General features: G+C 33.0%; 3 protein-coding genes across 4 annotated transcripts; 2 read left to right on the top strand and 1 right to left on the bottom strand.

The window, feature by feature from the left end:
• Positions 1–558: 558 nt before the first annotated feature.
• On the top strand, positions 559–2631 carry LOC133289293 (pollen-specific leucine-rich repeat extensin-like protein 3). The gene has a single exon (XM_061487198.1). The coding sequence runs from the start codon at positions 559–561 to the stop codon at positions 2629–2631; it is 2073 nt and encodes a 690-aa protein (XP_061343182.1).
• A 1446-nt stretch (positions 2632–4077) lies between these two features.
• On the bottom strand, positions 4078–5143 carry LOC133289278 (protein ALP1-like). Its single transcript, XM_061487174.1, has 3 exons — positions 4952–5143; positions 4649–4874; positions 4078–4529 (listed from the first exon to the last, which is right to left on the bottom strand). Exons 1-3 carry the CDS (start codon positions 5141–5143, stop codon positions 4078–4080), a joined length of 870 nt encoding a protein of 289 aa, XP_061343158.1.
• A 9469-nt stretch (positions 5144–14612) lies between these two features.
• LOC133289282 (thylakoidal processing peptidase 1, chloroplastic-like) lies at positions 14613–17400 on the top strand. 2 transcript variants are annotated; one of them, XM_061487179.1, is made up of 7 exons: positions 14613–15585; positions 15705–15765; positions 15827–15843; positions 15889–15957; positions 16053–16139; positions 16228–16295; positions 16520–17400. In XM_061487179.1, exons 1-7 carry the CDS (start codon positions 14896–14898, stop codon positions 16644–16646), a joined length of 1119 nt encoding a protein of 372 aa, XP_061343163.1. In that variant the 5' UTR covers positions 14613–14895; the 3' UTR covers positions 16647–17400. The 2 variants fall into 2 exon arrangements, with proteins under 2 accessions (XP_061343163.1, XP_061343162.1); XM_061487178.1 differs by lacking the exon at positions 15827–15843 and having other exon boundaries at positions 15705–15773; positions 16520–17391.
• Positions 17401–22684: the final 5284 nt, after the last annotated feature.

Raw genomic sequence — 22684 nt, 5'->3', positions numbered from 1 at the left:
TGTGAGAGTGAAATGACATAAGTTATGTCATTTAAAAGGATAAAGAGTTTTTCATAAACTAATGATAAGAGGTTATAATACTCATAATGCACATTGTTTTTTTTTTTTACTAAATAACCAAGAAAAGGGACATGCAAATGGAACGACAGATTTGAATCCATTAACGAGGAGACGGGGACATAATATCTGAGTCTGGTATGCCTAAGCGTTATTACGTGAAACGCAAATTTAGGCAAGGAAGCTTTAAATTCCAAATTAAGCCAAGTACATCCCACGGTTGAAACCACCATCTAAAATTAGAGGTACTACACAGCGCGCGAGGGGTCGAGAACTGGGGACAAAATAGAAAGAAAAACCATCTAATTTTGAGGCACCAACAGTTTGTATAAAGGTCATTCCCATTGTGGGTTCAGAAATTGTGGCAGAGCCTCTCTTATGGCTTTTAACGCGTCTCTTATCCGTCTCTCAATATAAACACATTGTAATTCGCCCTGTCTCTCTTCTCCCTTAACACCTATAAGCAACCTTAGGGCTTTCCAAGGTGGCGTTTTTCTCAAAATGCAGGCCTTAGGATGCTTCCTCGTACTCTCATTATTCCTCCATTCATCACCCTTCTTTTCCCATGCACTTTCCAGTGATGAAGCCTCTTTCATTGCTCGTCGCCAATTGTTACACCTTCATGAGAACGATGAATTACCCGAGAGCTATGAAGATACCTATAAAACAAATCTAACATTCCCTAATGGTAGACTCAAACGTGCTTATATTGCACTCGAAGCATGGAAAAAAGCGATATATTCAGACCCAACAAACTTCACTGGCAATTGGGTGGGTCCAAAGGTTTGCTCATACAACGGAGTTTTCTGTGAAAAAGCACTCGACGACCCAAAGATCGATGTTGTGGCTGGGGTTGATCTTAACAATGCAGACATCGCAGGGTACATTCCTCCCGAGTTCGGTTTGTTAACTGACATTGCTCTTTTGCACATAAACTCAAACAGGTTTTGTGGGGTTCTCCCAAAAAGCTTCTCCAAGCTAACGCTTTTGCACGAGTTAGATATCAGCAACAACCGCTTTGTTGGTCCATTCCCCATGCCCGTTCTTTCAATTCCTGATATCAAATACCTTGACCTGAGGTTTAATAACTTCGAAGGGGCATTGCCTTATGAGCTTTTCAACAAAAGCCTCGATGCTATCTTTTTGAACAACAACCGATTCACATCCACAATTCCAGAGAATCTTGGTTCATCTCCAGCTTCGGTTGTTGTTTTGGCAAATAACCATCTGAGTGGTTGCGTTCCTGCAAGCATTGGTGATATGAAAAAGACCTTGAATGAGTTTGTTTTAATCAACAACAACCTTAATGGGTGCTTGCCCTCAGACATTGGAAAACTCGAACAGGTTTCGGTAATTGATGTCAGCCACAACTCGTTCGTTGGTGTATTGCCAAGGACCTTCAACGGTCTCGAAAACGTGGAGCTGTTATCCATTGCACACAACAAGCTCACAGGTTTTGTGCCACGTAGCATTTGTAGCTTGCCCAGCTTGGTTAACTTCACATTTTCATATAACTATTTCAATGGTGAGGAAGAAGGTTGTGTGCCTCCTAGAAAGGACATTGTGTTGGAAGATAAGAACAACTGTATTCCAGATAGACCAAAACAGAAGGTGGCAAACGCTTGCATTCCCGTCATAAGCAAACCTGTTGATTGCAGCAAGGCACAGTGTGGCCAATCATCTCATCACTCTAATCCTCCAACTGAAAAGTCAACACCTTCTGTACCCAAATCACCATCAAAATCTACTCCTTCTGTACCTAAATCACCATCAAAATCTACTCCTTCTCCCTCCAATCCTCCAGCTGAGAAGCAAACACCACCACCATCGAAACAAACACCACCATCGAAACAAGAACCACCCAAAGCACCCCCATCACCAGAAGATGATCCTCACCGTGAAGCACCCCGCCGACGAGAAAGACCTCCACACTCTCCACCACCACCACCTGCTGTCCACTCTTCACCACCACCACCAGTCCATTCTCCTCCTCCACCAGTTCACTCCCCACCACCACCGGTTCACTCACCACCCCCGCCGGTTCATTCACCACCACCACCTGTTCACTCACCACCACCACCTGTTCACTCACCACCACCACCGGTTCGCTCACCACCTCCACCAGTTCACTCACCACCACCACCTGTTCACTCACCACCACCACCTGTTCACTCACCACCTCCACCAGTTCACTCCCCACCACCACCCGTTCACTCCCCACCACCACCTGTCTACTCTCCACCACCTCCTGTTCACTCTCCACCACCCCCACAGGTACATTCTCCTCCTCCACCAGTTCACTCTCCACCACCTCCACCGGTCTATTCTCCTCCTCCACCAGTTCACTCTCCACCTCCTCCACCGGTACATTCTCCTCCACCACCCGTTCACTCACCTCCACCACCCGTCTACTCTCCGCCACCACCAGTTCACTCTCCACCGCCACCAGTACATTCCCCACCACCACCTACACCAACTGTTTCACCTCCTCCGCCAGAAGAAGAGATTGTTCTTCCCCCTCACTTCGGCTCTTCATATGCATCGCCGCCTCCACCTATCGTTGCCGGCTACTAAATGGATTGCTCAACTTACTCCCACTTTTATTAGTTCATAGCCACAAAACTGCATCACGAGCTATATCAACGCGATAATTAAGGTTTTTTCTTTTCGTTTTTTATTTTTTATTATTATTATTATTTTCTGATGAAATATGTTGCATTCAATTTAACTGAAGATTGTATGAAGAAATTATTGTAAAAGAGAGAATTGTAATTTATTAGCTTTTGCTTCTTCGGCTCATCTCGTGCGTGTTTGACGTGTTCCTATTGTTATTATGCTATTTATGTCGCTTTTGAGCCGAAACAGGATTGTTACCAAAATATAAAAATAAAATTCATGCATAAATTATACACTACAAGTTGGCAACACTAAGGTGGTCTTTACTTTCTTTCATATTTAAAGGTAAAAAAATTAAATATAATTTAATTATTTAGGACTGTTAAATGTAAATAAAATCAACATTAACATTGAATTAAATTGGCGTAAAATGATATAATACTTAATAAATACATTTTTATGAATAATTATACAAAAAATTCGTATATTTTTAAGATTTCATAAACATAGTAATATAATTAAATAAAAATAAATAGGTTATATGTTTATAATTACTAATTACAAAAAAAATTTAAAAAAAATTAAACACCCTCTTGCATTTATTCCTATAAGAACCATGCTGTATTATGTTAACTAACATCGAATCATCTCTGTACAAATTGATGGATTCAATGACTACAAGGGCATGTTTGGTACATAGTATAAGATAAGGCCTGATAGTATAAGACCTGATAGTATAAGGCATGATTGTATAAGACCTGATTAAATTTTAATGCTATCCAACGTTTGGCATGGTACTGTATAAGATAATGTATTGTATAAGATAATACTATCCAGTGTTTGGTAATGCACTGTATAATACTAGATAGGATAAAAATAAATATTTTTGACAAAACTACCCTTTAATAAAAAAAATTTATATAATTCTTTTAAATATGTCATATGATATTTTTTTATGAAAAGTTTATCGATTAGTATGTGAAACGTTTAAGGCCTAGCTTCTTATCTCCCAATATAGAAGAGAGTAATGCAGACAACAACCTCGTGAGTGCAATAATGCTCTGGTTTAATCATGAAAGACATAACAACACTCATTATTAAAATATTTGTACCAAACGAGATTGACTTTGAATCTTTGATACCCTATTAGGCAATAGCTGATGAAGATCAACAGTGATGTACAACCAACAACATTGAATACATATCAGCTTGAAAGTAGGACAAATACCTCATCATGTTGACTAAAATCTAGTTAAGTTTCACATAATGACACCATAAACCATATCATTTCATTCATGTGGTAGTAGCACAAAGTAGTGACATGAAGTTTCCAATATAAAAGTGCACAACTTGAAGGTACAATTTTTTAAATACAAAAGATAAAATAAAAGACCACATGTAGGCTCAATGAGCAACCCAATCATTATACATTTCATTAGCCAATGCATCTCTCCAAGCACTCCACGCTTCACTTGTATCAATGGTGTCTATGCTATCATGTAGCTCTTCATCCACCTCCTCGTCAATAGACATGCTACCTAGCTCTATCTCTAAAGGATCTGTATCCATTTCCTTCCTGATCAAATTGTGCAGTAAGCAACAAGCAATAATAATTCGGTTGTGAGTCTTAACAGGATAAAAACTTGGACTTCTAAGAATTGCCCAACGCATCTTCAACAACCCAAATGTCCTTTCTATGACATTTCTAGCTTGAGCATGTCGCTTATTGAAAACTTCTTGAGGAGTTGCCGGGACATATCCATGTCTCCACTCACTTAGATGGTACCTTGTCCCCCTATAAGGGGCAAGAAACCCGTCCCCATTAGTATATCCAGCATCAACCAAATAGTAGTATCCTATTTAATAAAACAAGTAAGGTTCATTATATAATTTTCAATTTAATAGAATAAGTAAGGTTCAATATGCCATATATTGTAATAAAATGACTAAATTGAATGTAATTTCACGTTCTTACCTGTTGGAACCTTAAGGCCATTTCTCCTATTAATTGCATCGCGTAATATCCTAGCATCTGAAGCTGAACCCTCCCAACCCGGCAACACATATACAAATTTCATGTCTCGTGAGCACACTCCTAACACATTCGTGGCAATTTCACCTTTTCGACTTCTATATCTTGGCTTGTCAGCCTCAGGAACATTAACAGTAATATAAGTTCCATCTAAAGCTCCAAGACAACCCTGTAAAACCTTTAACAATTTAATTCACATGAAATAAGTACAAACAATCCAAAATTGAAAAAGAATATAATACATACCTTAAACCATTTCCACCTATCATCAGTGCAATTCTCAGGAACTGGATCCGGTACCTTCAATAAATTTTCTTGCAACCTCAACACAGACTTTAAAACTAAATTGAAGTATCTACTAACAGTTTCCCCTGACCGTTGGAATTTAAACTTGATGACACGATTCTTAGCATGGTGAGCTAATATATGTAAAAACATAGCTACTTGTTCTTCTATTGATACTAACCCATCTTCCTTTAGCTTACCCTCAACACGTACAAGAGAACATAATACTCGAAATGTGTAAGTATTCATTCGCAGTTGTTCTACACAAGCAACATCATCATTTATTAGCCTCTTAATGAATGCTACCCTTGATTCTTCCCTTATCCTTGGTATTTCTCGTTGCCTTAGTAATAATCTCTCACGTCGTCTTTGAGCCGCACAAAACATGCGTAGGTAAGACACAATACATACAATCACTATCTCCAAAAAGGCTTGTTCCTTCATCAACCACATTGACATGATATTAAGGAGCTCAGTTATATCATTAAGCCATCCATTTGGGTCATTTTGCCATCGATTTGGATCAAACCTTTCATTAGGATCCATATCACTCAAATAAAAAAAAAAAGATAAGTTTTATCTTTTTCTTGCTACTTCTCCTGCATAAAAAGGAAGCAGAGTAAATAAACTAGATACCATTGTGAGGTAAATATGAAGCCTGACAAATTCACATGAATAGCTTATACTTATATGATGAGGGAAGCAGCCTATTACCATAAATCTTATATTTTCCCGCTGAATATGATAAGGAGATACAGTAAAAAATTTTACTAGATTTTAAACCTCAATAAGGACTACAAATGGATCAATGATGTTATTCTCTACCCTGGTTACATTCGGGTTACATAAATTCTAACAATCATGGATAAACATTTGAATGCAATAGACAATAATTATTGACATTTGAATGCAACCCACTTTTCTTCCTCCTAGTGCTTATCTTTAGGCCATATCAGTTTGCTGCTTAATGGGCATTGGCAAAAAATTGACTTCTCTAGGGTAGAGTAGGTTCAAATCTATTGGTATATTTATTACATTATCACTAGAATTAACGTTTAAATAATTGGTAATTTCAGATCCCATATACTTAAAGGCCCAAAATGCTTTTGGCTAGCTGGCAGAGTAGTTTATACTTAAAATATTAAAAGAGAAAGTTAAACTAAGTTTTCTGATTTTTTGTAATTAGTTTATAGTGCCAAATGTTGTTCTCTTTAATCTTTTTTCCGTCATTCTTTGTCTTAATCTTGCCATACACTATAATGAAACTAACCAGCCTACAAAGGAATCTGATTGAAATTCTTTGTCTTCATCATTCTTTTTTCAAATTTGTCTAAACTTACACAAAAATGCTATAAACTTAACCCATTACCCATCAAAACAACACATAGTTCCTTATTTTTAATTATGAAACCACACATTCTAAGCCAAATACATTTGAAATTTTCTACATCTTAATAGAAAGCTGATTGAATCAACGCCATTTCATTATTGTGAACTTTATAGACAAAGTAGATGAACAAGTAAAACAGAAGGGTACAACTTTTACTAAAGATAAAAACAAAAGAGTCACAATTTTTTTTAAAAGTAATCTTCACCTTCAATTCACATGCAAAAGCTATCACCAAGTCTATCCTTTGAAGATCCAGAATGCAGACTTTGTTTGCATAAATGTTTATGCAACATTTGTTATTATTATTATTGGTACATAATGTATCTCAAAACATTCTCAAAAATTAAAACTGATCCTTAACCCCTTTTTATTCACTTCCCCACATCTGGTATGAACCCTAAATTAAAAATGTTAAAGAGAAGTCACAAAAAATCACTGTTTCAACTTTTAAAAAAAATAACTCCAAACTCAGTCTAACATGAAAAAGGAAAAATCACCACCAAAGTGCATTTAAAAAAAAATAAGGTTGAAATTACCACACATAATTTAGAAAAAAAAGAAAACTGAAATTTTGAAGAGAGGAAGAAGGAAAGACCTGGATCATGGGCTTGCCAAGGATTTGAACAAGAGGCTTTCCCTGGAACCGAGAGGAAGCGAATCGGGCGAGTATAATACCGACGACCTGGCTTCGAAATTTGTTGAATCGAGTCAGGTAAGCTCCAGCACTGAAAGCTTCATTCAACTCGGCACGAGACAGAGAAGCGAAGAAAGCAACATAGGTTGGGCGAGAAAGAGAGGGAGCAAGGTGAGAAAGTGATCGACGATTGAGAGACTTGTTTGTTTTTCGAACAAGGAGATGTAAAAGGTTCGAAGAAGAAGAGGGGTAAAAGGGAGATGGGAAGGATTTACCTAATCCAACGTTTTGTTATCAGGGCTAATCCCACATCCCTCTCCCTGATTAACTTATACATCATTTTGATGTATTAACAACTCCTGATGTATAAGCTTATACTATACGATGGTCACATCAAACAACTGAAAATGTCATAACGTATAGTATAAGCTTATACTATCAGGCCTTATACGTCACACCAAACAGACCCCAAACCTCGACAATATGGCATACCTCTTCTTGTAATTGAATTTACTGTTAAATCATTTTAAACTAGTAGGAACTTAATTGTATTGGCTAGTTCAGCTGGTCCAACTTACCCATTCCTGATTTTGCAGCTTTCTAATTCTTTTATTTTTCGTGGGCCTCGCCTTCCTAGTTCAGCTGGTCCAACTTACCCATTCCTCATATCACAACTTAAGTTGTTAGGCTTATAAATTCTCCTACTTATATAATCTTCACTTAATTTGCTATTTTCTTGATTTTATTAGCAAATGCACATTTTTTTACCCTTTTGCTAACTTGGGTTACAGGCTTCGTCTTATTTTGCTTTGTTAGTTTTGTTTGCTGGGCTAGTCCATTTTGCTTACCCGAAAACAAAAAAACAAAAAAAAAAATCTTCAAAAGCATGATTATGGGCAAATCAATATTAAAACAATAATTACTATCGTATCCAAACGTTTTACTATTATGGAGATGGTGGATTCGGTCCTTGCAATGCATATTCCCGTTATCCTATCTCCAAGGTCGGGCTCCCTACGAAAATAATATAGAAATTAAGTCTCAAAATTTGCACAAATATTAATAATGTTGTGATTTTTGTTGAACTACTCCGTCATGTTTGCATTAAAATATAATATATCAACATTGACCAATCAAACAAAAAATTTAATATGTTCATTTTGAATTGTAAAATTTCACAGCAACTAGTTTAAAAATGTTTTTTTTTTCAACCAGATTAAAATGTGTTTACTTACTCGTTCAAATTCCAAAATTGTTAGGTCAAATTATACCACTAATCATATCATTCAACACATGACATGTTAATAATGTGATTTGTTATTATGTTTATATTTAACACTATATTTGTTTTTTGAAATACTAATTATGATTAATGTATAATCAACTAATAATATGAGTAGTTTGTTTAACATTTTCGAAAATTAAATACTAAAATTAAAGTTGATCATATTAACTATCAACATAATGGATTATCGAGTAATAAACATGTATTTAACTTTAATCCACGGTTATAAAATGTTTTTATACTATCATATAATCATATGATATTAATGGGCACCTAAAATTTTTAACTATCTCAAATTTGCCAATTCAATTCATATCAACGGGTTGAGATCTAATATGAATACGAAAATCCGAAAACGAAAATCTCATACCATGTTGATGTTGTATAGTAAATTGTCACTCTTAGTTTTGATCTCTGCCACTCCAGGATCTTTACTCAAACTCCTCACCACTTATTGGGTCATGGAGTTTGGCTTCTCAAAATCAAATAGCCCGATCTTCACTACTTCGGCCTGCAAAAGCATTGACAAACAAATAGTAAATCGAAAATTAAATAGAGAACACCAATATTTTAACATAGAAAACCTCTTCGTTGTAACGAGTAAAAAGCACGAGAATAGGTCCACAAAGCGTCAATTATGAATAATGAAATTACATCAGGATTCACTTTAATTCAATAATCAAATGACTTCACCCTCTAAACACGAGTGTTTCTCTTTGTATAGGGAAAGAAATCATACTCTACGTGCTTTTCTTCTTTCTTCAGGAGTGGTGATGGATTTCTTCCTACTTTCTTCAGCAATGGCCATGAGTTTCTTTCTCAAAGGATTTTTGGTCTCTAACTTATGTTTTCTTCCTGTTTCTCTCTTTGCACTTTTTGCACCTAGGCCACTAAGCATATTTTATAATAAGAGATTAGGGCACTCATCAATTGAGTCAAGTCCTTCATGGGCCACTAACCCAACACTGCTAAACGAATTCTAGTTGCTTACCCCAGCATTTCCTCTAATAACTAACAATGTTGATAATATATAGTTGCTCTTAAAAAAAATATTTTAAATGTTTATAATTCATGATATATGTTTGTAAATGAGTGAAAATTTTAGAAGTTCAAATGCTACTCACATGTAGGGAGCTAAAAACAGAAAATAAAAGAAAAAATAAGGATAAAATGGTAAAAAAAAAAATTGATTGTGAGTAAGACAATAAAAAAATTATACGGGCCGGTAGCTTCTAATTATTTTTCCGGTCCATCATCTATGCTCCCAAAGCCAAGATGTTTAGCACCGTTCAAATTAATAATTTGTGAACTAATAATGTTATGGTGAATGAGTTTGGCTGAATGAAAATATATTGAGACTGAAGATAAGGTGCAGTAATCTTATTTGTAACCCTGTCGAGCTGGTTAATTACCTGGCACGTGATTCACCAATAAATTACAATAAAAGTACATTCCAAAACACCAAATCATAATGTCATAAACAGTACACAAAGGAACAATCTGTCGGAAATAAACCAACCACGAAAATACATTTTTATAGTCAAAACAAAAACAAGTAGAAAAGATATTGCTTACATCTGAAGTAATTACTAATTAATGAGTGAAAAGGGCTTTAGTCCAACCTTTGGCTTTGGCGTCGAGAAAAAAAAACAATAAACAAAGTGTAGTCAAACGTTGCACGGCAAAAAATTTGCACCCAGTCACATAAGTGCATCGTATTAAAAAAAAAAGCGTTATACATTAGATAATTAATTAAAGAAGTGATACTAAATTTAGTTTGATCCGATTCACACAGTCTTAACAAATTTGTGAAGTGTCAATTGTGATGGATAATTAAATTGATTTTTACTCAATTCAAATACTAAGTTTAATTTTTTTTCCAATTAATTAATTGTGAACTAATTTAATTATTTATTTTTTAAACATATTAATATAAAATTATTATTGTAGTTATTTTTAAACGATCAATATAAAACAATGTATTTCGATAGAATTTGTTAAAAAGTAAATAAAAACAATAGAGTAAACACATTTTTGGTCCCTGTCAATATCTACGAAATTCTTTTTAGTCCCTGGCAATAAAAAAGGACCAAATTGGTCTCTAACAGTATGAAAAAAGTGCCACGTTAATGACGGAGGAGTTGACATAAGAACTGATGTGGCCATTTTTTCATAATTTTAGAGATCAATTTGGTCCTTTTTTATTGTCAGAAATTAAAAAAGATTTCGTAGATATTAGCAGGATAAAAAATAAACTGTTTACTCAAAACAATATCAATCCCATCATTCGACCTTGTTAGTTCAAATTCATAAAAGAAATTTCTCAAAGCACCCGGGATGAATTAACTCGTCAGAAGACTCAGAACCCACGATGAACCGGTCATAGAGTTAAGGAACGTGCGTTTCAGCTTCGCAACAGAGTATTTTATTGCCTTGAGACTATTTTTATTTGTGATCTTTGACTTGTACTAATCAATTTTGATACTGCATGATTGATAGGTGACGTGGGCGCTTACGCCACTTGTGACATATTATTATATTTTGGATAACTCCTCTCGTGACATACGAATCCCTTCAGTACGCAGGTGGCCTGTTTATAATCGTGTGTGAGAAAAAATTCTTCTGTGTATTGAATGTATTCAAATGGATTTTTTTTAAAAAGAGAAAAGTTTTTTTTTTTTTTATCCAATTCATATATTTTTAATTATGGTTTTATTAGTGTTATGTTACATGATTTAAGTGTTATTTTCAACACACACAAAAAAATAGAGAGAGAAAATGGAATGATGAAAGAGAAAGAAAAACATGTGGACTCCACCTCTTTAATGTGTGTGTAGGAAAGTGATGTTATATCATGTTACATGATAAACATAAAACCCTTTTAATTATTTTTCATAAAATCTCAAATTTGACTTTTTTTGGATAAATATATGGTGCAAGCACAAAAAAGCGCTTGTGTGCGAGTGTGTGTGTTTGTGGATAAAAATTTTCGGTAGTTCAATATCATTAATTATTGACTGATCCCTTTAAAAATTTTGGAATATAAATAAAAAAAGAGTAGAGTGAAAGAATTTTTTTCATATTTCCACAAAGGAATTATTTAAAAAAAAAATTATTTATGCGAGGAATGAATTTTTATTACTTTGAAAAGTACATAATTATAATATTAAAGTTGTTTTTTTCTTTCCATGTCAACTAATAAATTTTGTAGAGAGAACTTTTTTTTAATATTATAACTATATAATCTCCGAAATACATAGTTATAATACGACTGTCGCACTGAATGATTAGTGCGATGATATTACTTAAGATTTATTCATGTGCCAGCCAGAGGTGACAATATAGGTTGAACTCAATATGTCAATCCGCCAAAATGGGGCAGGTTGGGCTACACATCACAACCCATAAACCGATGTCACTATGTTGTGGGTCAAAACGGGATTGGGACGTGTTGGCTCGCCGGGTCAATTTTTTTTTACTATTAAGTAGTATTTTATTTGTTACCAAATTTTTGTGATATCAAATTTTTTTTTATCCTGGTAATCCCATAGAAAAAAAAATTATTTATAACAAAGGTTATTCATGCATGGAGGCAAAATTAAGTTCCAAGAATTTTTGATTGAATATTAGCATACATTTGGCTTGAAATGAAAAACTAAGGCGAGTGTGAATTTTTTATTTTATTTTTTATTAAGCAGTTTGACCTGTCAATCCACCATCAAATGAGGTGATTGAATTTTTCAATACACATTCAATAGGCAAGGCGAGACTGGCCAATTCGTTTTTGGCGGAGGGACAGAATGGGCTAACCCGTTTGACCACTTGGGGGAACTGATTCATGTAAATAATAATTTTGTATAAATTTTTAATAAATCACTTAGTTATAACTATTTATTATCTTAATTTATATATTAATTATTTTTATATTTTAATAATATAATAAGCGTATATTTAAGTGATTTTTGTTTCTATATATTTCAATTTCATATGTATATATTACATTAATATTTATAAAATATATATTTAACCTTTTATTTCACTCGAATGCAAATTAAATTAAAATTAAATATAAATAAATACCAGTTATAAGATTCATAGACTTTATTTACCCCTTTTTTGTAATTCCTATGATGCAATTGGGGGTTTTATTAATAAAAATTAATGTTCATGAAAAGTTAACCGTGCAAGTGAGTTAACATGTGTAATAAATATTGGGTTTTATAAGAGTTATGTTGTAGGAAAAGTGATTGTGTAATGTTATAGAGATTCGTTTTGCGTGCCTTAATTTTTTATTTATTTTTTTGTTTTAAAAAGTGTGGGTCCCACAAAATATTGTGAGTGTAGGAAAGTTTGTTGTGTTATGTTAAAGGATAAAACGAAAACCCATAAATATTAATACATAACTATTTACACATCTGCGTAATGTTTTGAAGGAAAATATGAATTGTTCATAGACATTCACACTGTAAACTAAAAAAAAAATTAATTAGTCCAAAAATTTTAAATATAATCTTCATGTGGGTAAATAAATTTTTTATTTTCAAATAAATAAATGGTTTTTATTTCTTAGGTCAAGCAACAACTCTTATTAAATTGATAGTTTCAACTTTCAACTTCGATTTTATCAATTTAGATGTATTGAGGTCAAGTATGCACAAAAGTATTGCTTTATAAAATTTATTTTTATTATTGTAGCATGAAGTTTTAATTTTAATTTTTATTATGAATTCTTTTTGGTTTTATATTTTTATTTTCTTTCTTTGATATTTTTAACTTATTGTGTTTTAAACTTTAATTTTTTTTTTAAGTAACAATCGAAACTTATTCACTTTTAATAAATAAAAAATATGCATATTTTTATTGTAAAAATACATATAGTTAAAGTATTAAAATAATAATATTTCATTATATATTTAAAAATTCTTTTAATCTTAAACTTACGAAATTGAACGATAAAATATTATTATTTATCCATTTGATAAATTTATTGATAAAGTCGTGAAAAAAATACCATAAGAATAGGCAATGCAATATCAAATTTTATATATGATCTTTCTATTATACTTTAAAAAGAAGTATATTTAATATTTTTAATTAAGGACTGTCTTTAGTTTTCAAAATTTATTTCGATAATAATTTTTTCTTATAATAAAATAAATTAGTTTAAATGTATTTATCTATTAAATGAACAATTTATAACCTTTGATATTTAATTTAAGGAAAATACTTCTCTCATTTTACATTAATTATCTCATGTTATAAAAAAAAGTTAGATGAGACCCACTATTAAAGAGTAAAAAAAAAGTGGGGGGTAAAATTTTTGAAGTGAGATAATTATCTCATGTAAAATGAGAATAATATGTTCCTTAATTGGATCTGGATCCTCTAATGGAAAATTCACATGACCATGTAATGTGGGGAATCATAACCATACAAAGGTGGATCAATGGTAAAAAATGAGGAGAGAAAAAAAATGATAAAATAGGTAGTTACGAAATCATAACCGTTGATTTACCTTTGTATGGTTATGGTCTTCCCACATGACCATATCATATTTTTTTAGCATATTAGAGGATCCATTTCCTTCCTTAATTTAAGGGGAAAATATTTGTATTTTTAAAGACAGTCATTTTAGTTCTTCCATAACTTTTGTTTCCCTCGTCATAAAACATAATAATTTTGACTAAAATAATATAATTCTATGTTATTTAAAAGGAAAAATTCTAATCTCTTAATTTAAATAACATGCATATCAGAATATAACATATTCAGTTAATCTAATTATCTTTATATTAAAATAAGTAAAAAATGTCTTTTAGGAGAGCTGGTCATGTTATAATGTGAATGTTTCTGACTCTAATAGGATTTCCTTGGATACTTATGATTTATTAAAATGAAAATAATAATTCAACCAATAATAATAATAATAATAGAGGTAGGATATTTATACTATCAATATTTTTTACTACCATTTTACTATTATTCTAATCATCATTGGATTGAAGGAAAAGTTGAATGAAAAGAGAAAAAAGAAAAACAACTTTTGAATCCAATGGTGATTAGAGTGGTAGTAGAAAATTTTGGTAGTATGAATATCCTATCTCATAATAATAAGGAAAAAAAATTAAAAGCTGTACGTCTTCAAATTGTAAAAAATTGCAAATTGGAAAATTGGTTAGTCAAGTCAAATGTAGGTAATGTCGTAAATAGAGAATGATACAAGTCCGATAATGTATGTAAAACGAGGGTAAGCGCCGCCGTCTATTTATTAAACACAATTCTGCATCTACCCTTTGTTTGTGTTCCCATTTGATTCTGTCTCTCCTCTCTCTCTCTCTCTCTCTAAGCGAAAACCTCAACAGACTAACCCCTCCTCTGTAACAGTCTCTTGTGGTGCTTGGGGGAGTCGCGTGGCCTGCGATTCCCTTCCCGGTTTTCCTCTTCAACCTTCAATTCAACCCTTCCGTCTTCGGTTCACTGATTTATTCTTCCTCAAAAATGATTTCCATTGCTTGCTAGGTTTTTTAGCCTCTCAAATCTTCATCTCCGAAACCACACTGTACCTTTTCTTCATCAGGCTAATCAATTTCGCAGTTATGGCTATCCGGGTTACCTTTTCCTTCTCCGGTTACGTTGCCCAAAACCTCGTCTCCTCCGCCGGCGCTCGTGTTGGAAATTCTCGTTGTGTCCAAGAATGCTGGATACGCTCTCGCCTTTTCGGAACTAACCAGAAGCCCGATCTCGATCCTTCCGGCGGCGTCCGCAATTTCCATTCCAGATCCAATTGTTGGGTCAAGAAATCTGCCTGTGCCTACACCACACTCGCCGGTGAGGTTCTTGGTGACAACTGTAAGAACCCCATCATCTTAGGTTTGATTTCGATGATGAAGTCAACGGCTGGTGTTTCTGGATCATCCACGGCGGCTATGGGTATTTTGGGTATTTCACCCTTTAAGACCTCTTCGATTATTCCCTTTTTGCAGGGTTCCAAGTGGCTTCCTTGCAACGAGTCGCTTCCTGACCCCACGTCTTGGGAAGTGGATAAAGGTGGAACGCGGTGTATTGACGGTGGTGCGAATGCCGATTCTGTTTTCAACCCTAAGGATCTCGACAAAAGTAGTTGGCTTTCGCGGTTGTTGGGTGTTTGTTCGGAGGATGCGAAGGCTGCGTTCACTGCTGTCACTGTTAGTTTGCTCTTCAAATCGTTCTTGGCTGAACCTAGATCCATTCCCTCTTCTTCTATGGCCCCAACTCTTGAAGTGGGTGACCGTATTCTAGCTGAGAAGGTTTGTTCTTGATTGACTTGATAATATATATCTTACATTCTCAATCGTTTTAGTCAAGATTTTTCTCCTTCTTTCTTTTGCTTCATTTGAACTGATTAAGTTTGTTGGTGCTGCAACAGTTTTCTTTCTTTTTTAGAAAGCCTGATGTTTCGGATATAGTGATTTTTAAGGCGCCTCCTAGTATGCAGGTATCTTTAATTGCTGCTTGGTTGCATTATTGCAATTGCTTCTAGATCTTTAGTTACATTAAATATTAAGGTGTTGATGAATAATGATGTTCCGTATTTGATTTGTCTTATGTAGGAATTTGGTTTTAGTTCATCTGATGTATTTATAAAAAGGATTGTGGCTAAGGCTGGGGACTCTGTTGAGGTAAGCTTCTATATTTTGAGTAATTAATTGGTCACTTTCGAAGTAGTTAATCTTTTATCTCTGACATCTTATATGTGTTTTGGGTTTTGTGTTAGGTTCGTGGTGGGAAACTACTGGTGAATGGTGTTGCTGAAGATGAGGAATTTGTTTTAGAGCCTCTTGCTTATAAGATGGATCCAGTGGTAATGTTTGCGGTGGTAATGGTGCTTTATTAATTGATTGTGGGACTTGACAACGTGGCTAATAGTTGTTTCCTTTTTTTGGTTGCAGGTTGTACCGGAAGGGTATGTCTTTGTGTTGGGAGACAATCGTAATAGAAGCTTTGATTCTCATAATTGGTAATTTTTCACCCCCTTTACTACTGACTTTTCCCTATTGTTTGGGTTGGAGAGTAGTTGCTTTAGGTGGACGACACATTTTGGCCCATTTGTTGATGCTGTTCTTCTCAAACATCTAGTTTATGTAAACATGCTATCAGATCTCAGAAGTTCATATATATTTGTATGTGCACATTTTATCCCGATGTCCGACTGAACATATTTGCTGTTTTTGTGTCTATCAGGGGTCCACTTCCTGTCGAGAACATCATCGGTAAATCCATGTTTCGATACTGGCCTCCATCTAAAGTATCTGATACTGACTCCCTTCATAAACTCACACCTGGAAACAATCCTGTGGCAATTTCTTGACATGATTCCCGTTGCTTTCTGAGGGTGATGAAGGATTTCAGATACTTCCATTTGTTCTAAATGGATGGCTTCTCTCGTATTGGCCAGGGAGTGAGCTGTTATTCAACGATTCTCCAAGATGAGCCTGCTTGTCGTGAATATGGTTTGGGATGAATGTCTTATTCATTGATGCGAATTTGTCAATGACCTAATAAATGACATTATGCGTTCTTTAGTGCTATCCTGAGATGTTTTTCTCCTTCGGGGCGAAAAGAAAAATTAAAGAAACATGACGATATTACCGCAGAAAAGAAAAAAAGAAACATGATGATTGATTTATGTTGTATTCTTTAGTTTATTATGTCCGAGTGCTAGGGAATGGAGGAAAGCTTGGACATGAGCTAATTGACTCCCTGTAAGTTCCTTAGTCAAGCCTCCTCCTAATTAGAATCTATATTGCCATTCAGTCGCACTGGAAATCGTCTGGGCACGATTATGATTGCCTTTTTCAGAAGCAATGATCACATGATCATTTAAGATACAATTTCAGTATAACATGCCAGTCATGTGTTTTTTGTTAAGTGCTGTAATGAAGTAGTATTTCTCATTGGGTTAGATTGCCCTAAAGGTTCGATTAACGTGACCCAAAATGATCCTGATTGAATGTTTTTATTCTAATTTATCTAAATGTTGTATTATTATGGTGAGAACATTTGAATTGAATTTTCATTCCTTCATTTAGTTCTTCCTTCTTTCCAGACTTGATACTAGCGTTAATCTTTGTTTTTCTCTGCCTCGCCTCTCAAAGTTTCTTCGATCTTGCTTTTATTTCTATAGCTAATACCAAAATCAATCTTAGGCTTCTCTTGGTTGTCTTGCATTCTCTCAGATCCAACTAACTCTAGTCATTCTCTTGTCAAAAATTGAGATCTTATAGTTAATTTGTTAGTAAAAGGTGAAAACTGATCAATTTATCCAATCACGAGCAAGTTGAGTTTATCAGCTCATGTTTATAAGTTCCCCGACCAAGGTTCGATTAGTTATTAGTTCTCTTCAGCCCCAACTTTACTCGATCTGATTACATCATTATAATTTAGGCAGTTTACATTTACAATTTTTTTGGTTTAGCATTCGTACAACTTCAATTATGTACTTTAGAGAGTATACTCTTTAGTATATATAGTTAAGTTTGTAAGAGTTGTAAATAAAAAAAGTTATAATTTCATTATAATTCAGGCAGATTACGTTTACAATTTTTTTGGTTTAGCATTCTTACAACTTCATTTACGTACTTTGGAGAGTATACTTTCAAGTATATATAGTTAAGTTTGTAAGAGTTGTAAATAAAAAAAGTTATAAATGTAATTCTTCTCTTATAATTATTCATTGTTCCTTATGCTGAATATATATATATATATATATATATATATATATATATATATATATATATATTTCTGCAGCTGTTGTACGTACAACAATCAAATACTTGATATATATATATATACTTAAAAGTATTAAATGCGGGGAATCGTAATCATACAAATGATGAAAATATTAAATGTGGGGAATCATAATCATACACCTATCGTTGCTGTACGTAAAGCGGCAGCAGAAATAATTTTACCTATATATATATAGGATTTGTTTTTTCTAAAGTTACTTTAGATAACTTTATCTAATGTTCATCGAAACGACGTCGTTTTGGGACGAAATCATGGTGTTTTTGTAATTTTAATTTATTTCAGGATTATAATGGTCTTTATCATTCTAATTTTTTAATTTTTCAACCCAAAACGACGTCGTTTCGATGAACACTAGACAAAGTTGTCTAAAGTAATATTAGATACTTTTTTTCCGTATATATATATTGAACATGTAATTTACAAGCCTCGCCTAAGAAAGAGAAGGCAGCTTTGTGATAATGAAACCAACTAACAAAAAGCATTAAGGCTGCAAAAGTTAACGCGCCGATTGCGGTATAATAGAGCTGTATTTCACTAGTAATTTCTTATGCTCTTCAAATTTGAAAAAAAAATGTTTTTTGATTGAGTTTAAATTTGGTTAATTCTTAATGTAAATTTTTTATGCTTTTATTCAATAATCAATACATTTTTTAACAAGTTAGACTTGTTAAAACATAACGATTAAGATAATCAAAATTCTTTTAAAATTTGATAATAGATGATTATATAATAGCAGAAATTTTTTATGATGAAAGTAAAGGAAAAATAAATCCTTGTGATTTTATACTGAATATTCTCCTTGGAACGAGATTTAATGCACATGTCTTATTTTTTAGCTTCTCTTCTTTTTTAAAGTAAAAGTTTAACCAAATATAATTTTATAAAAGCTTTTATTATAAAAAAAATTATAAAGAAGAAAAAAAAGTAAAAGTTAAAAACTCTCAGCAAAAGTTTTTTTTTTTTGGTAAGATGTATGCTAGCTTTTACGAGTTCTTATATTTATTTTATAATTTTACTCTTATTTAATCTTATATTTATAAATTTTATCCTTTATCCTAATAATTCATCTTAATAAAAAATTATTATATCTACCTTTGTTCAAAATTATTAGAATAATTTTATATAATTATATGTATAAAAAAGTTATATAATTATCAAATAACTTTTAACTTTATTTTTTGACACTTTATTTTTAACTTTAACTTAAAAATAACTTTGTAACTTAAAAATAATTGTGACATACATGCTCTTACTAATTGGTTCGTCTAGCTTTTTTCATATAGCGCTAAAAATCAGAAAAATTTTCCTACACACACAATATTTTGTGGGGCCCACACTTTATAAAGCAAAAAAAAAAAACCTTACTTTTTACTAGAAAATAACAATTTTGTAAACTTTTAATAAAAAACTTAATTCTTATTTACACATATTTTGCATTTGTTATTCGTTGGTTGTGATTTTCTCATCTTTAACTTTTTCATTTTTTATTTCTAATAAAGATTACTTAACTTTAAAGTTAACCACTTAACTGTAGGTTGTGTTTGGTTGGAGAGAAGGAAAAACTTTCCTGGCTAAGTGATGGTGGGAATGTGAGTTGTCAACGTTTGGTTGGGGATTTTTGTTAAAGTTTGCCATCAATCCCACTTGCCCTGCAATGCAAGAGGAAGTGTAAAAATCAGATTTTAGCACTGTTGGAGATTAGCTTTCAACGGGTGGAATTGTGTGAGGAAATCTGATATCTGAAAAAGGTGGATAATGGGGTGACAAATATACCCCTCCTCCATTTTATTGTGGTTCGTATTTTGTAATAAAACAACAGGTTTTTTAAATAAGGATAGTTTTGTAATTTCAAATAATTTTTTCATCAAAATTCTATCTTCAACCAAACATACACTCAAAAAATTTAATCCAATTTTCCTGGTAAACTTTTGCCGAACCAAACAGTTTTTTTTTACATTTTCCTACCAAACTCACTTTCCAACCATTTTCCTATTAATTACATTTCCCTAGTATTCAAAAAATTTCTCCCCAACCAAACACTACCTAAAAGAGTAAAAAAGGGTGGAGGGGGATCGCTTATCCATGTTTTGCAGGTGTACTGAAACTTTATTATTTTATCCCTTATGGTCGCTTATTCATTTTCATTCCAGATTCATCGAAATCGGGACTTTTTTAAGTATATCTCGACGAAGCAGAAAGGTTATTGGTAGGATCAGAATGTTTCCACGTTGGAGGTTGGGAAGGTTAGGTTCGGCACCTCCAATAGCTGCGGGATTCGGATTGGGTTGGGAAGATTCAGCTGCGCGCACTGGAACGACTTCACAACACCAAAATTCATTTTGTTAGTTTGCTACCCGTGCTTGATTCCTTAAAAAATTAAGGTCCATTTGAGAAATTTGCAATCACTAGAAAATCGCGTAGGTAAGTAATAAAACGAATGGGTTTTGAATAATTTTCGCGAGGATATTAATTAATTGTTAAGTACTCTTACTCTTAACTTTATTCAAAAGAAATAAATAATTGGAATATAAAATAAAAATTAAATACTAAAAAAATGAAAAAAAGAATGATGATAACGAGTTAAAGAGTAAACTTGCAATAGTAAAGATATCTGGATTCGGTTTTACTTTATTTTTTAACTAGTATTTAATTTTTTTATCCAATTGAGGTTTAATCAATTAATTAATATGGAGATTTTTTAGATTAATTAATATCTAATTTCTTAAAATTTTAATCATAATTAATGATTATTATATTTAGCATATAATATAAGTCATGCATAAATTTGTTGATTTTTAACACAAATTTTATAAGATTAATTTATAAAAATATTAAAAAAATGATAAATACAAATTAAATAGACAAAAACTTATATTAAATAAACAATAACTTAAGTACATCACCGATTTTATGACTACACTTTCATTTAAAGTATAATTTTCTATTTTATATGGTCTTTTAGAATTCTATTAAATATCTAACTCCTTAAATTTTTATTAGGACATGTCATTTATTCTATTTTCATTTTTTACATTGGTAACATTAAGGTTTGAATCTACAGTCTCACTTAAGTTCCTCACCAGTAAACCACAACTATTGACTTATCCATAATCTGGGTATTTGTCTCTTTGACATATTAATATACTATCCAATTTTCGGTATCTACCAAAAGGGGTCTTTTAGTGCCTGACATTTTAATTAATTTGATTTTGAGACCGAGATTAACATTTTTCCGGGAGCAGTTCAACTTTGACCTCTGAAATGAACGTTGCAGCAGCTTAATTGGTACATTTAAAGTTCAAAGACGCTATATGGTCAAAGAGCCTCCTTTATCTTTGTCACTCTTTACCTTCTCAACCAATCAATTAAGCTGCTGCGATGTTCATTTCAGAGGTCAAAATTGAACTGCTCCAGGAAAAATGTTAATCTCGGTCTCAAAATCAGATTTTTGGCCTCCTCAAAGCAAATATTAAGCCATCAGCTGCTATCAGGTTCCTTTAGATCAATTGGAAAAAAAATGTTGGGAACATTAATGCAATGCTATTGAGTATCAAAGGTATAAAAACATTACCACATATAATGTAAAGCTGACACAATTTTTACTTTAAAAACCCTCAACCGATGTAGAAAAATTACAGGCAAGAGTTAAAGAGTTTTTTACTAAGAGAAATTTCAAACTCCTTTTTATATGTTGTCCCTTGATCAGATAAGAAGATATAGGAGAAACACTGACACTGAGATTTTCACTATGAGAATGAGATCATAAAACTAATGGAGGTGGTGTTTATAGGTGAGAACCTCTTTGAATTATTGTCCGAACAATCAATTATGCTAAACAGCTTTAGTCATCCTCAAAAGTTTCCAATCATCTTTTAACTCAGAAGTCAAAAGGTGCCATACACCTCTACTGTATTGTATCGTTCAAAGTCAAAAGTGACTGCTTCCTTCCCTTTTTGAATTTACAAATGAATGCCACCCTCAAAGGTTACGTTACCTGATTGGAGAACATGGCCCAGTGTAGAAAGTGTTCGATTTGAGATATTTGGCAGAGTTGAGGCAGACAGGTTAAGGCCTCTTCTGATCAAGAGAATGAAACCTTTTATTGAATGCTGATTGGTCTTGTAAAACCAAAAGCATAGGAGAAAGAAGAGAATTCATGGTCTTGTTTATTTGTAGCCTCGTAGGATTTGAACTTGATTCTTTCACTAAGGAGAAATCTGGAATAAGCTGGTGTGCTGTTTTTGGAATCTCTGCTTTTTATCATGCTATTGCTCATTGGTTGCATGATTTATGAAAGTCATCCAAGGGGGAGGTAGTTCAATTGTTTTTTGTTCGTTCTGACGAATAAAATTTGCAAGAACTAGTGAGCGTTGATGTTACGACACTCTGTTAACATCCTCGCTGTCGCTGCTCCCTGTTAATATCTAGTACTTTGTCCAACTAGAAGGGTGATTTCATTGTTAATTAGGTGATTGTGGAATGAAAACCAACCATCAATAGCATAAAAGGTACCACAATAGAAGATATCTTAAAGCAACTTTCTTGATGAAATATGTTCAAGTTCTATTGTACAGTAAAATCCAAATCCAAATGCAC

Source organism: Gastrolobium bilobum, unplaced genomic scaffold (assembly GCF_033153095.1).
Source record: "Gastrolobium bilobum isolate Gb01-03AN ecotype WA unplaced genomic scaffold, APGP_CSIRO_Gbil_v1 utg9887, whole genome shotgun sequence".
Lineage (NCBI taxonomy): Eukaryota > Viridiplantae > Streptophyta > Magnoliopsida > Fabales > Fabaceae > Gastrolobium > Gastrolobium bilobum.
This window is presented reverse-complemented; position numbering and strand designations above follow the sequence as displayed.

Coding starts and splice junctions, on each gene's coding strand:
- LOC133289293 (XM_061487198.1), top strand. CDS start 559: ATGCAGGCCTTAGGATGCTTCCTCGTACTCTCATTATTCCTCCATTCA.
- LOC133289278 (XM_061487174.1), bottom strand. CDS start 5,143: ATGTTTTTACATATATTAGCTCACCATGCTAAGAATCGTGTCATCAAG. Junction 4,875..4,951: donor ATAGGTGGAAATGGTTTAAG/GTATGTATTATA, acceptor AAGGTTTTACAG/GGTTGTCTTGGAGCTTTAGA. Junction 4,530..4,648: donor TGGCCTTAAGGTTCCAACAG/GTAAGAACGTGA, acceptor TTTATTAAATAG/GATACTACTATTTGGTTGAT.
- LOC133289282 (XM_061487179.1), top strand. CDS start 14,896: ATGGCTATCCGGGTTACCTTTTCCTTCTCCGGTTACGTTGCCCAAAAC. Junction 16,140..16,227: donor CTTATAAGATGGATCCAGTG/GTAATGTTTGCG, acceptor TTTTGGTTGCAG/GTTGTACCGGAAGGGTATGT. Junction 16,296..16,519: donor AGCTTTGATTCTCATAATTG/GTAATTTTTCAC, acceptor TGTGTCTATCAG/GGGTCCACTTCCTGTCGAGA.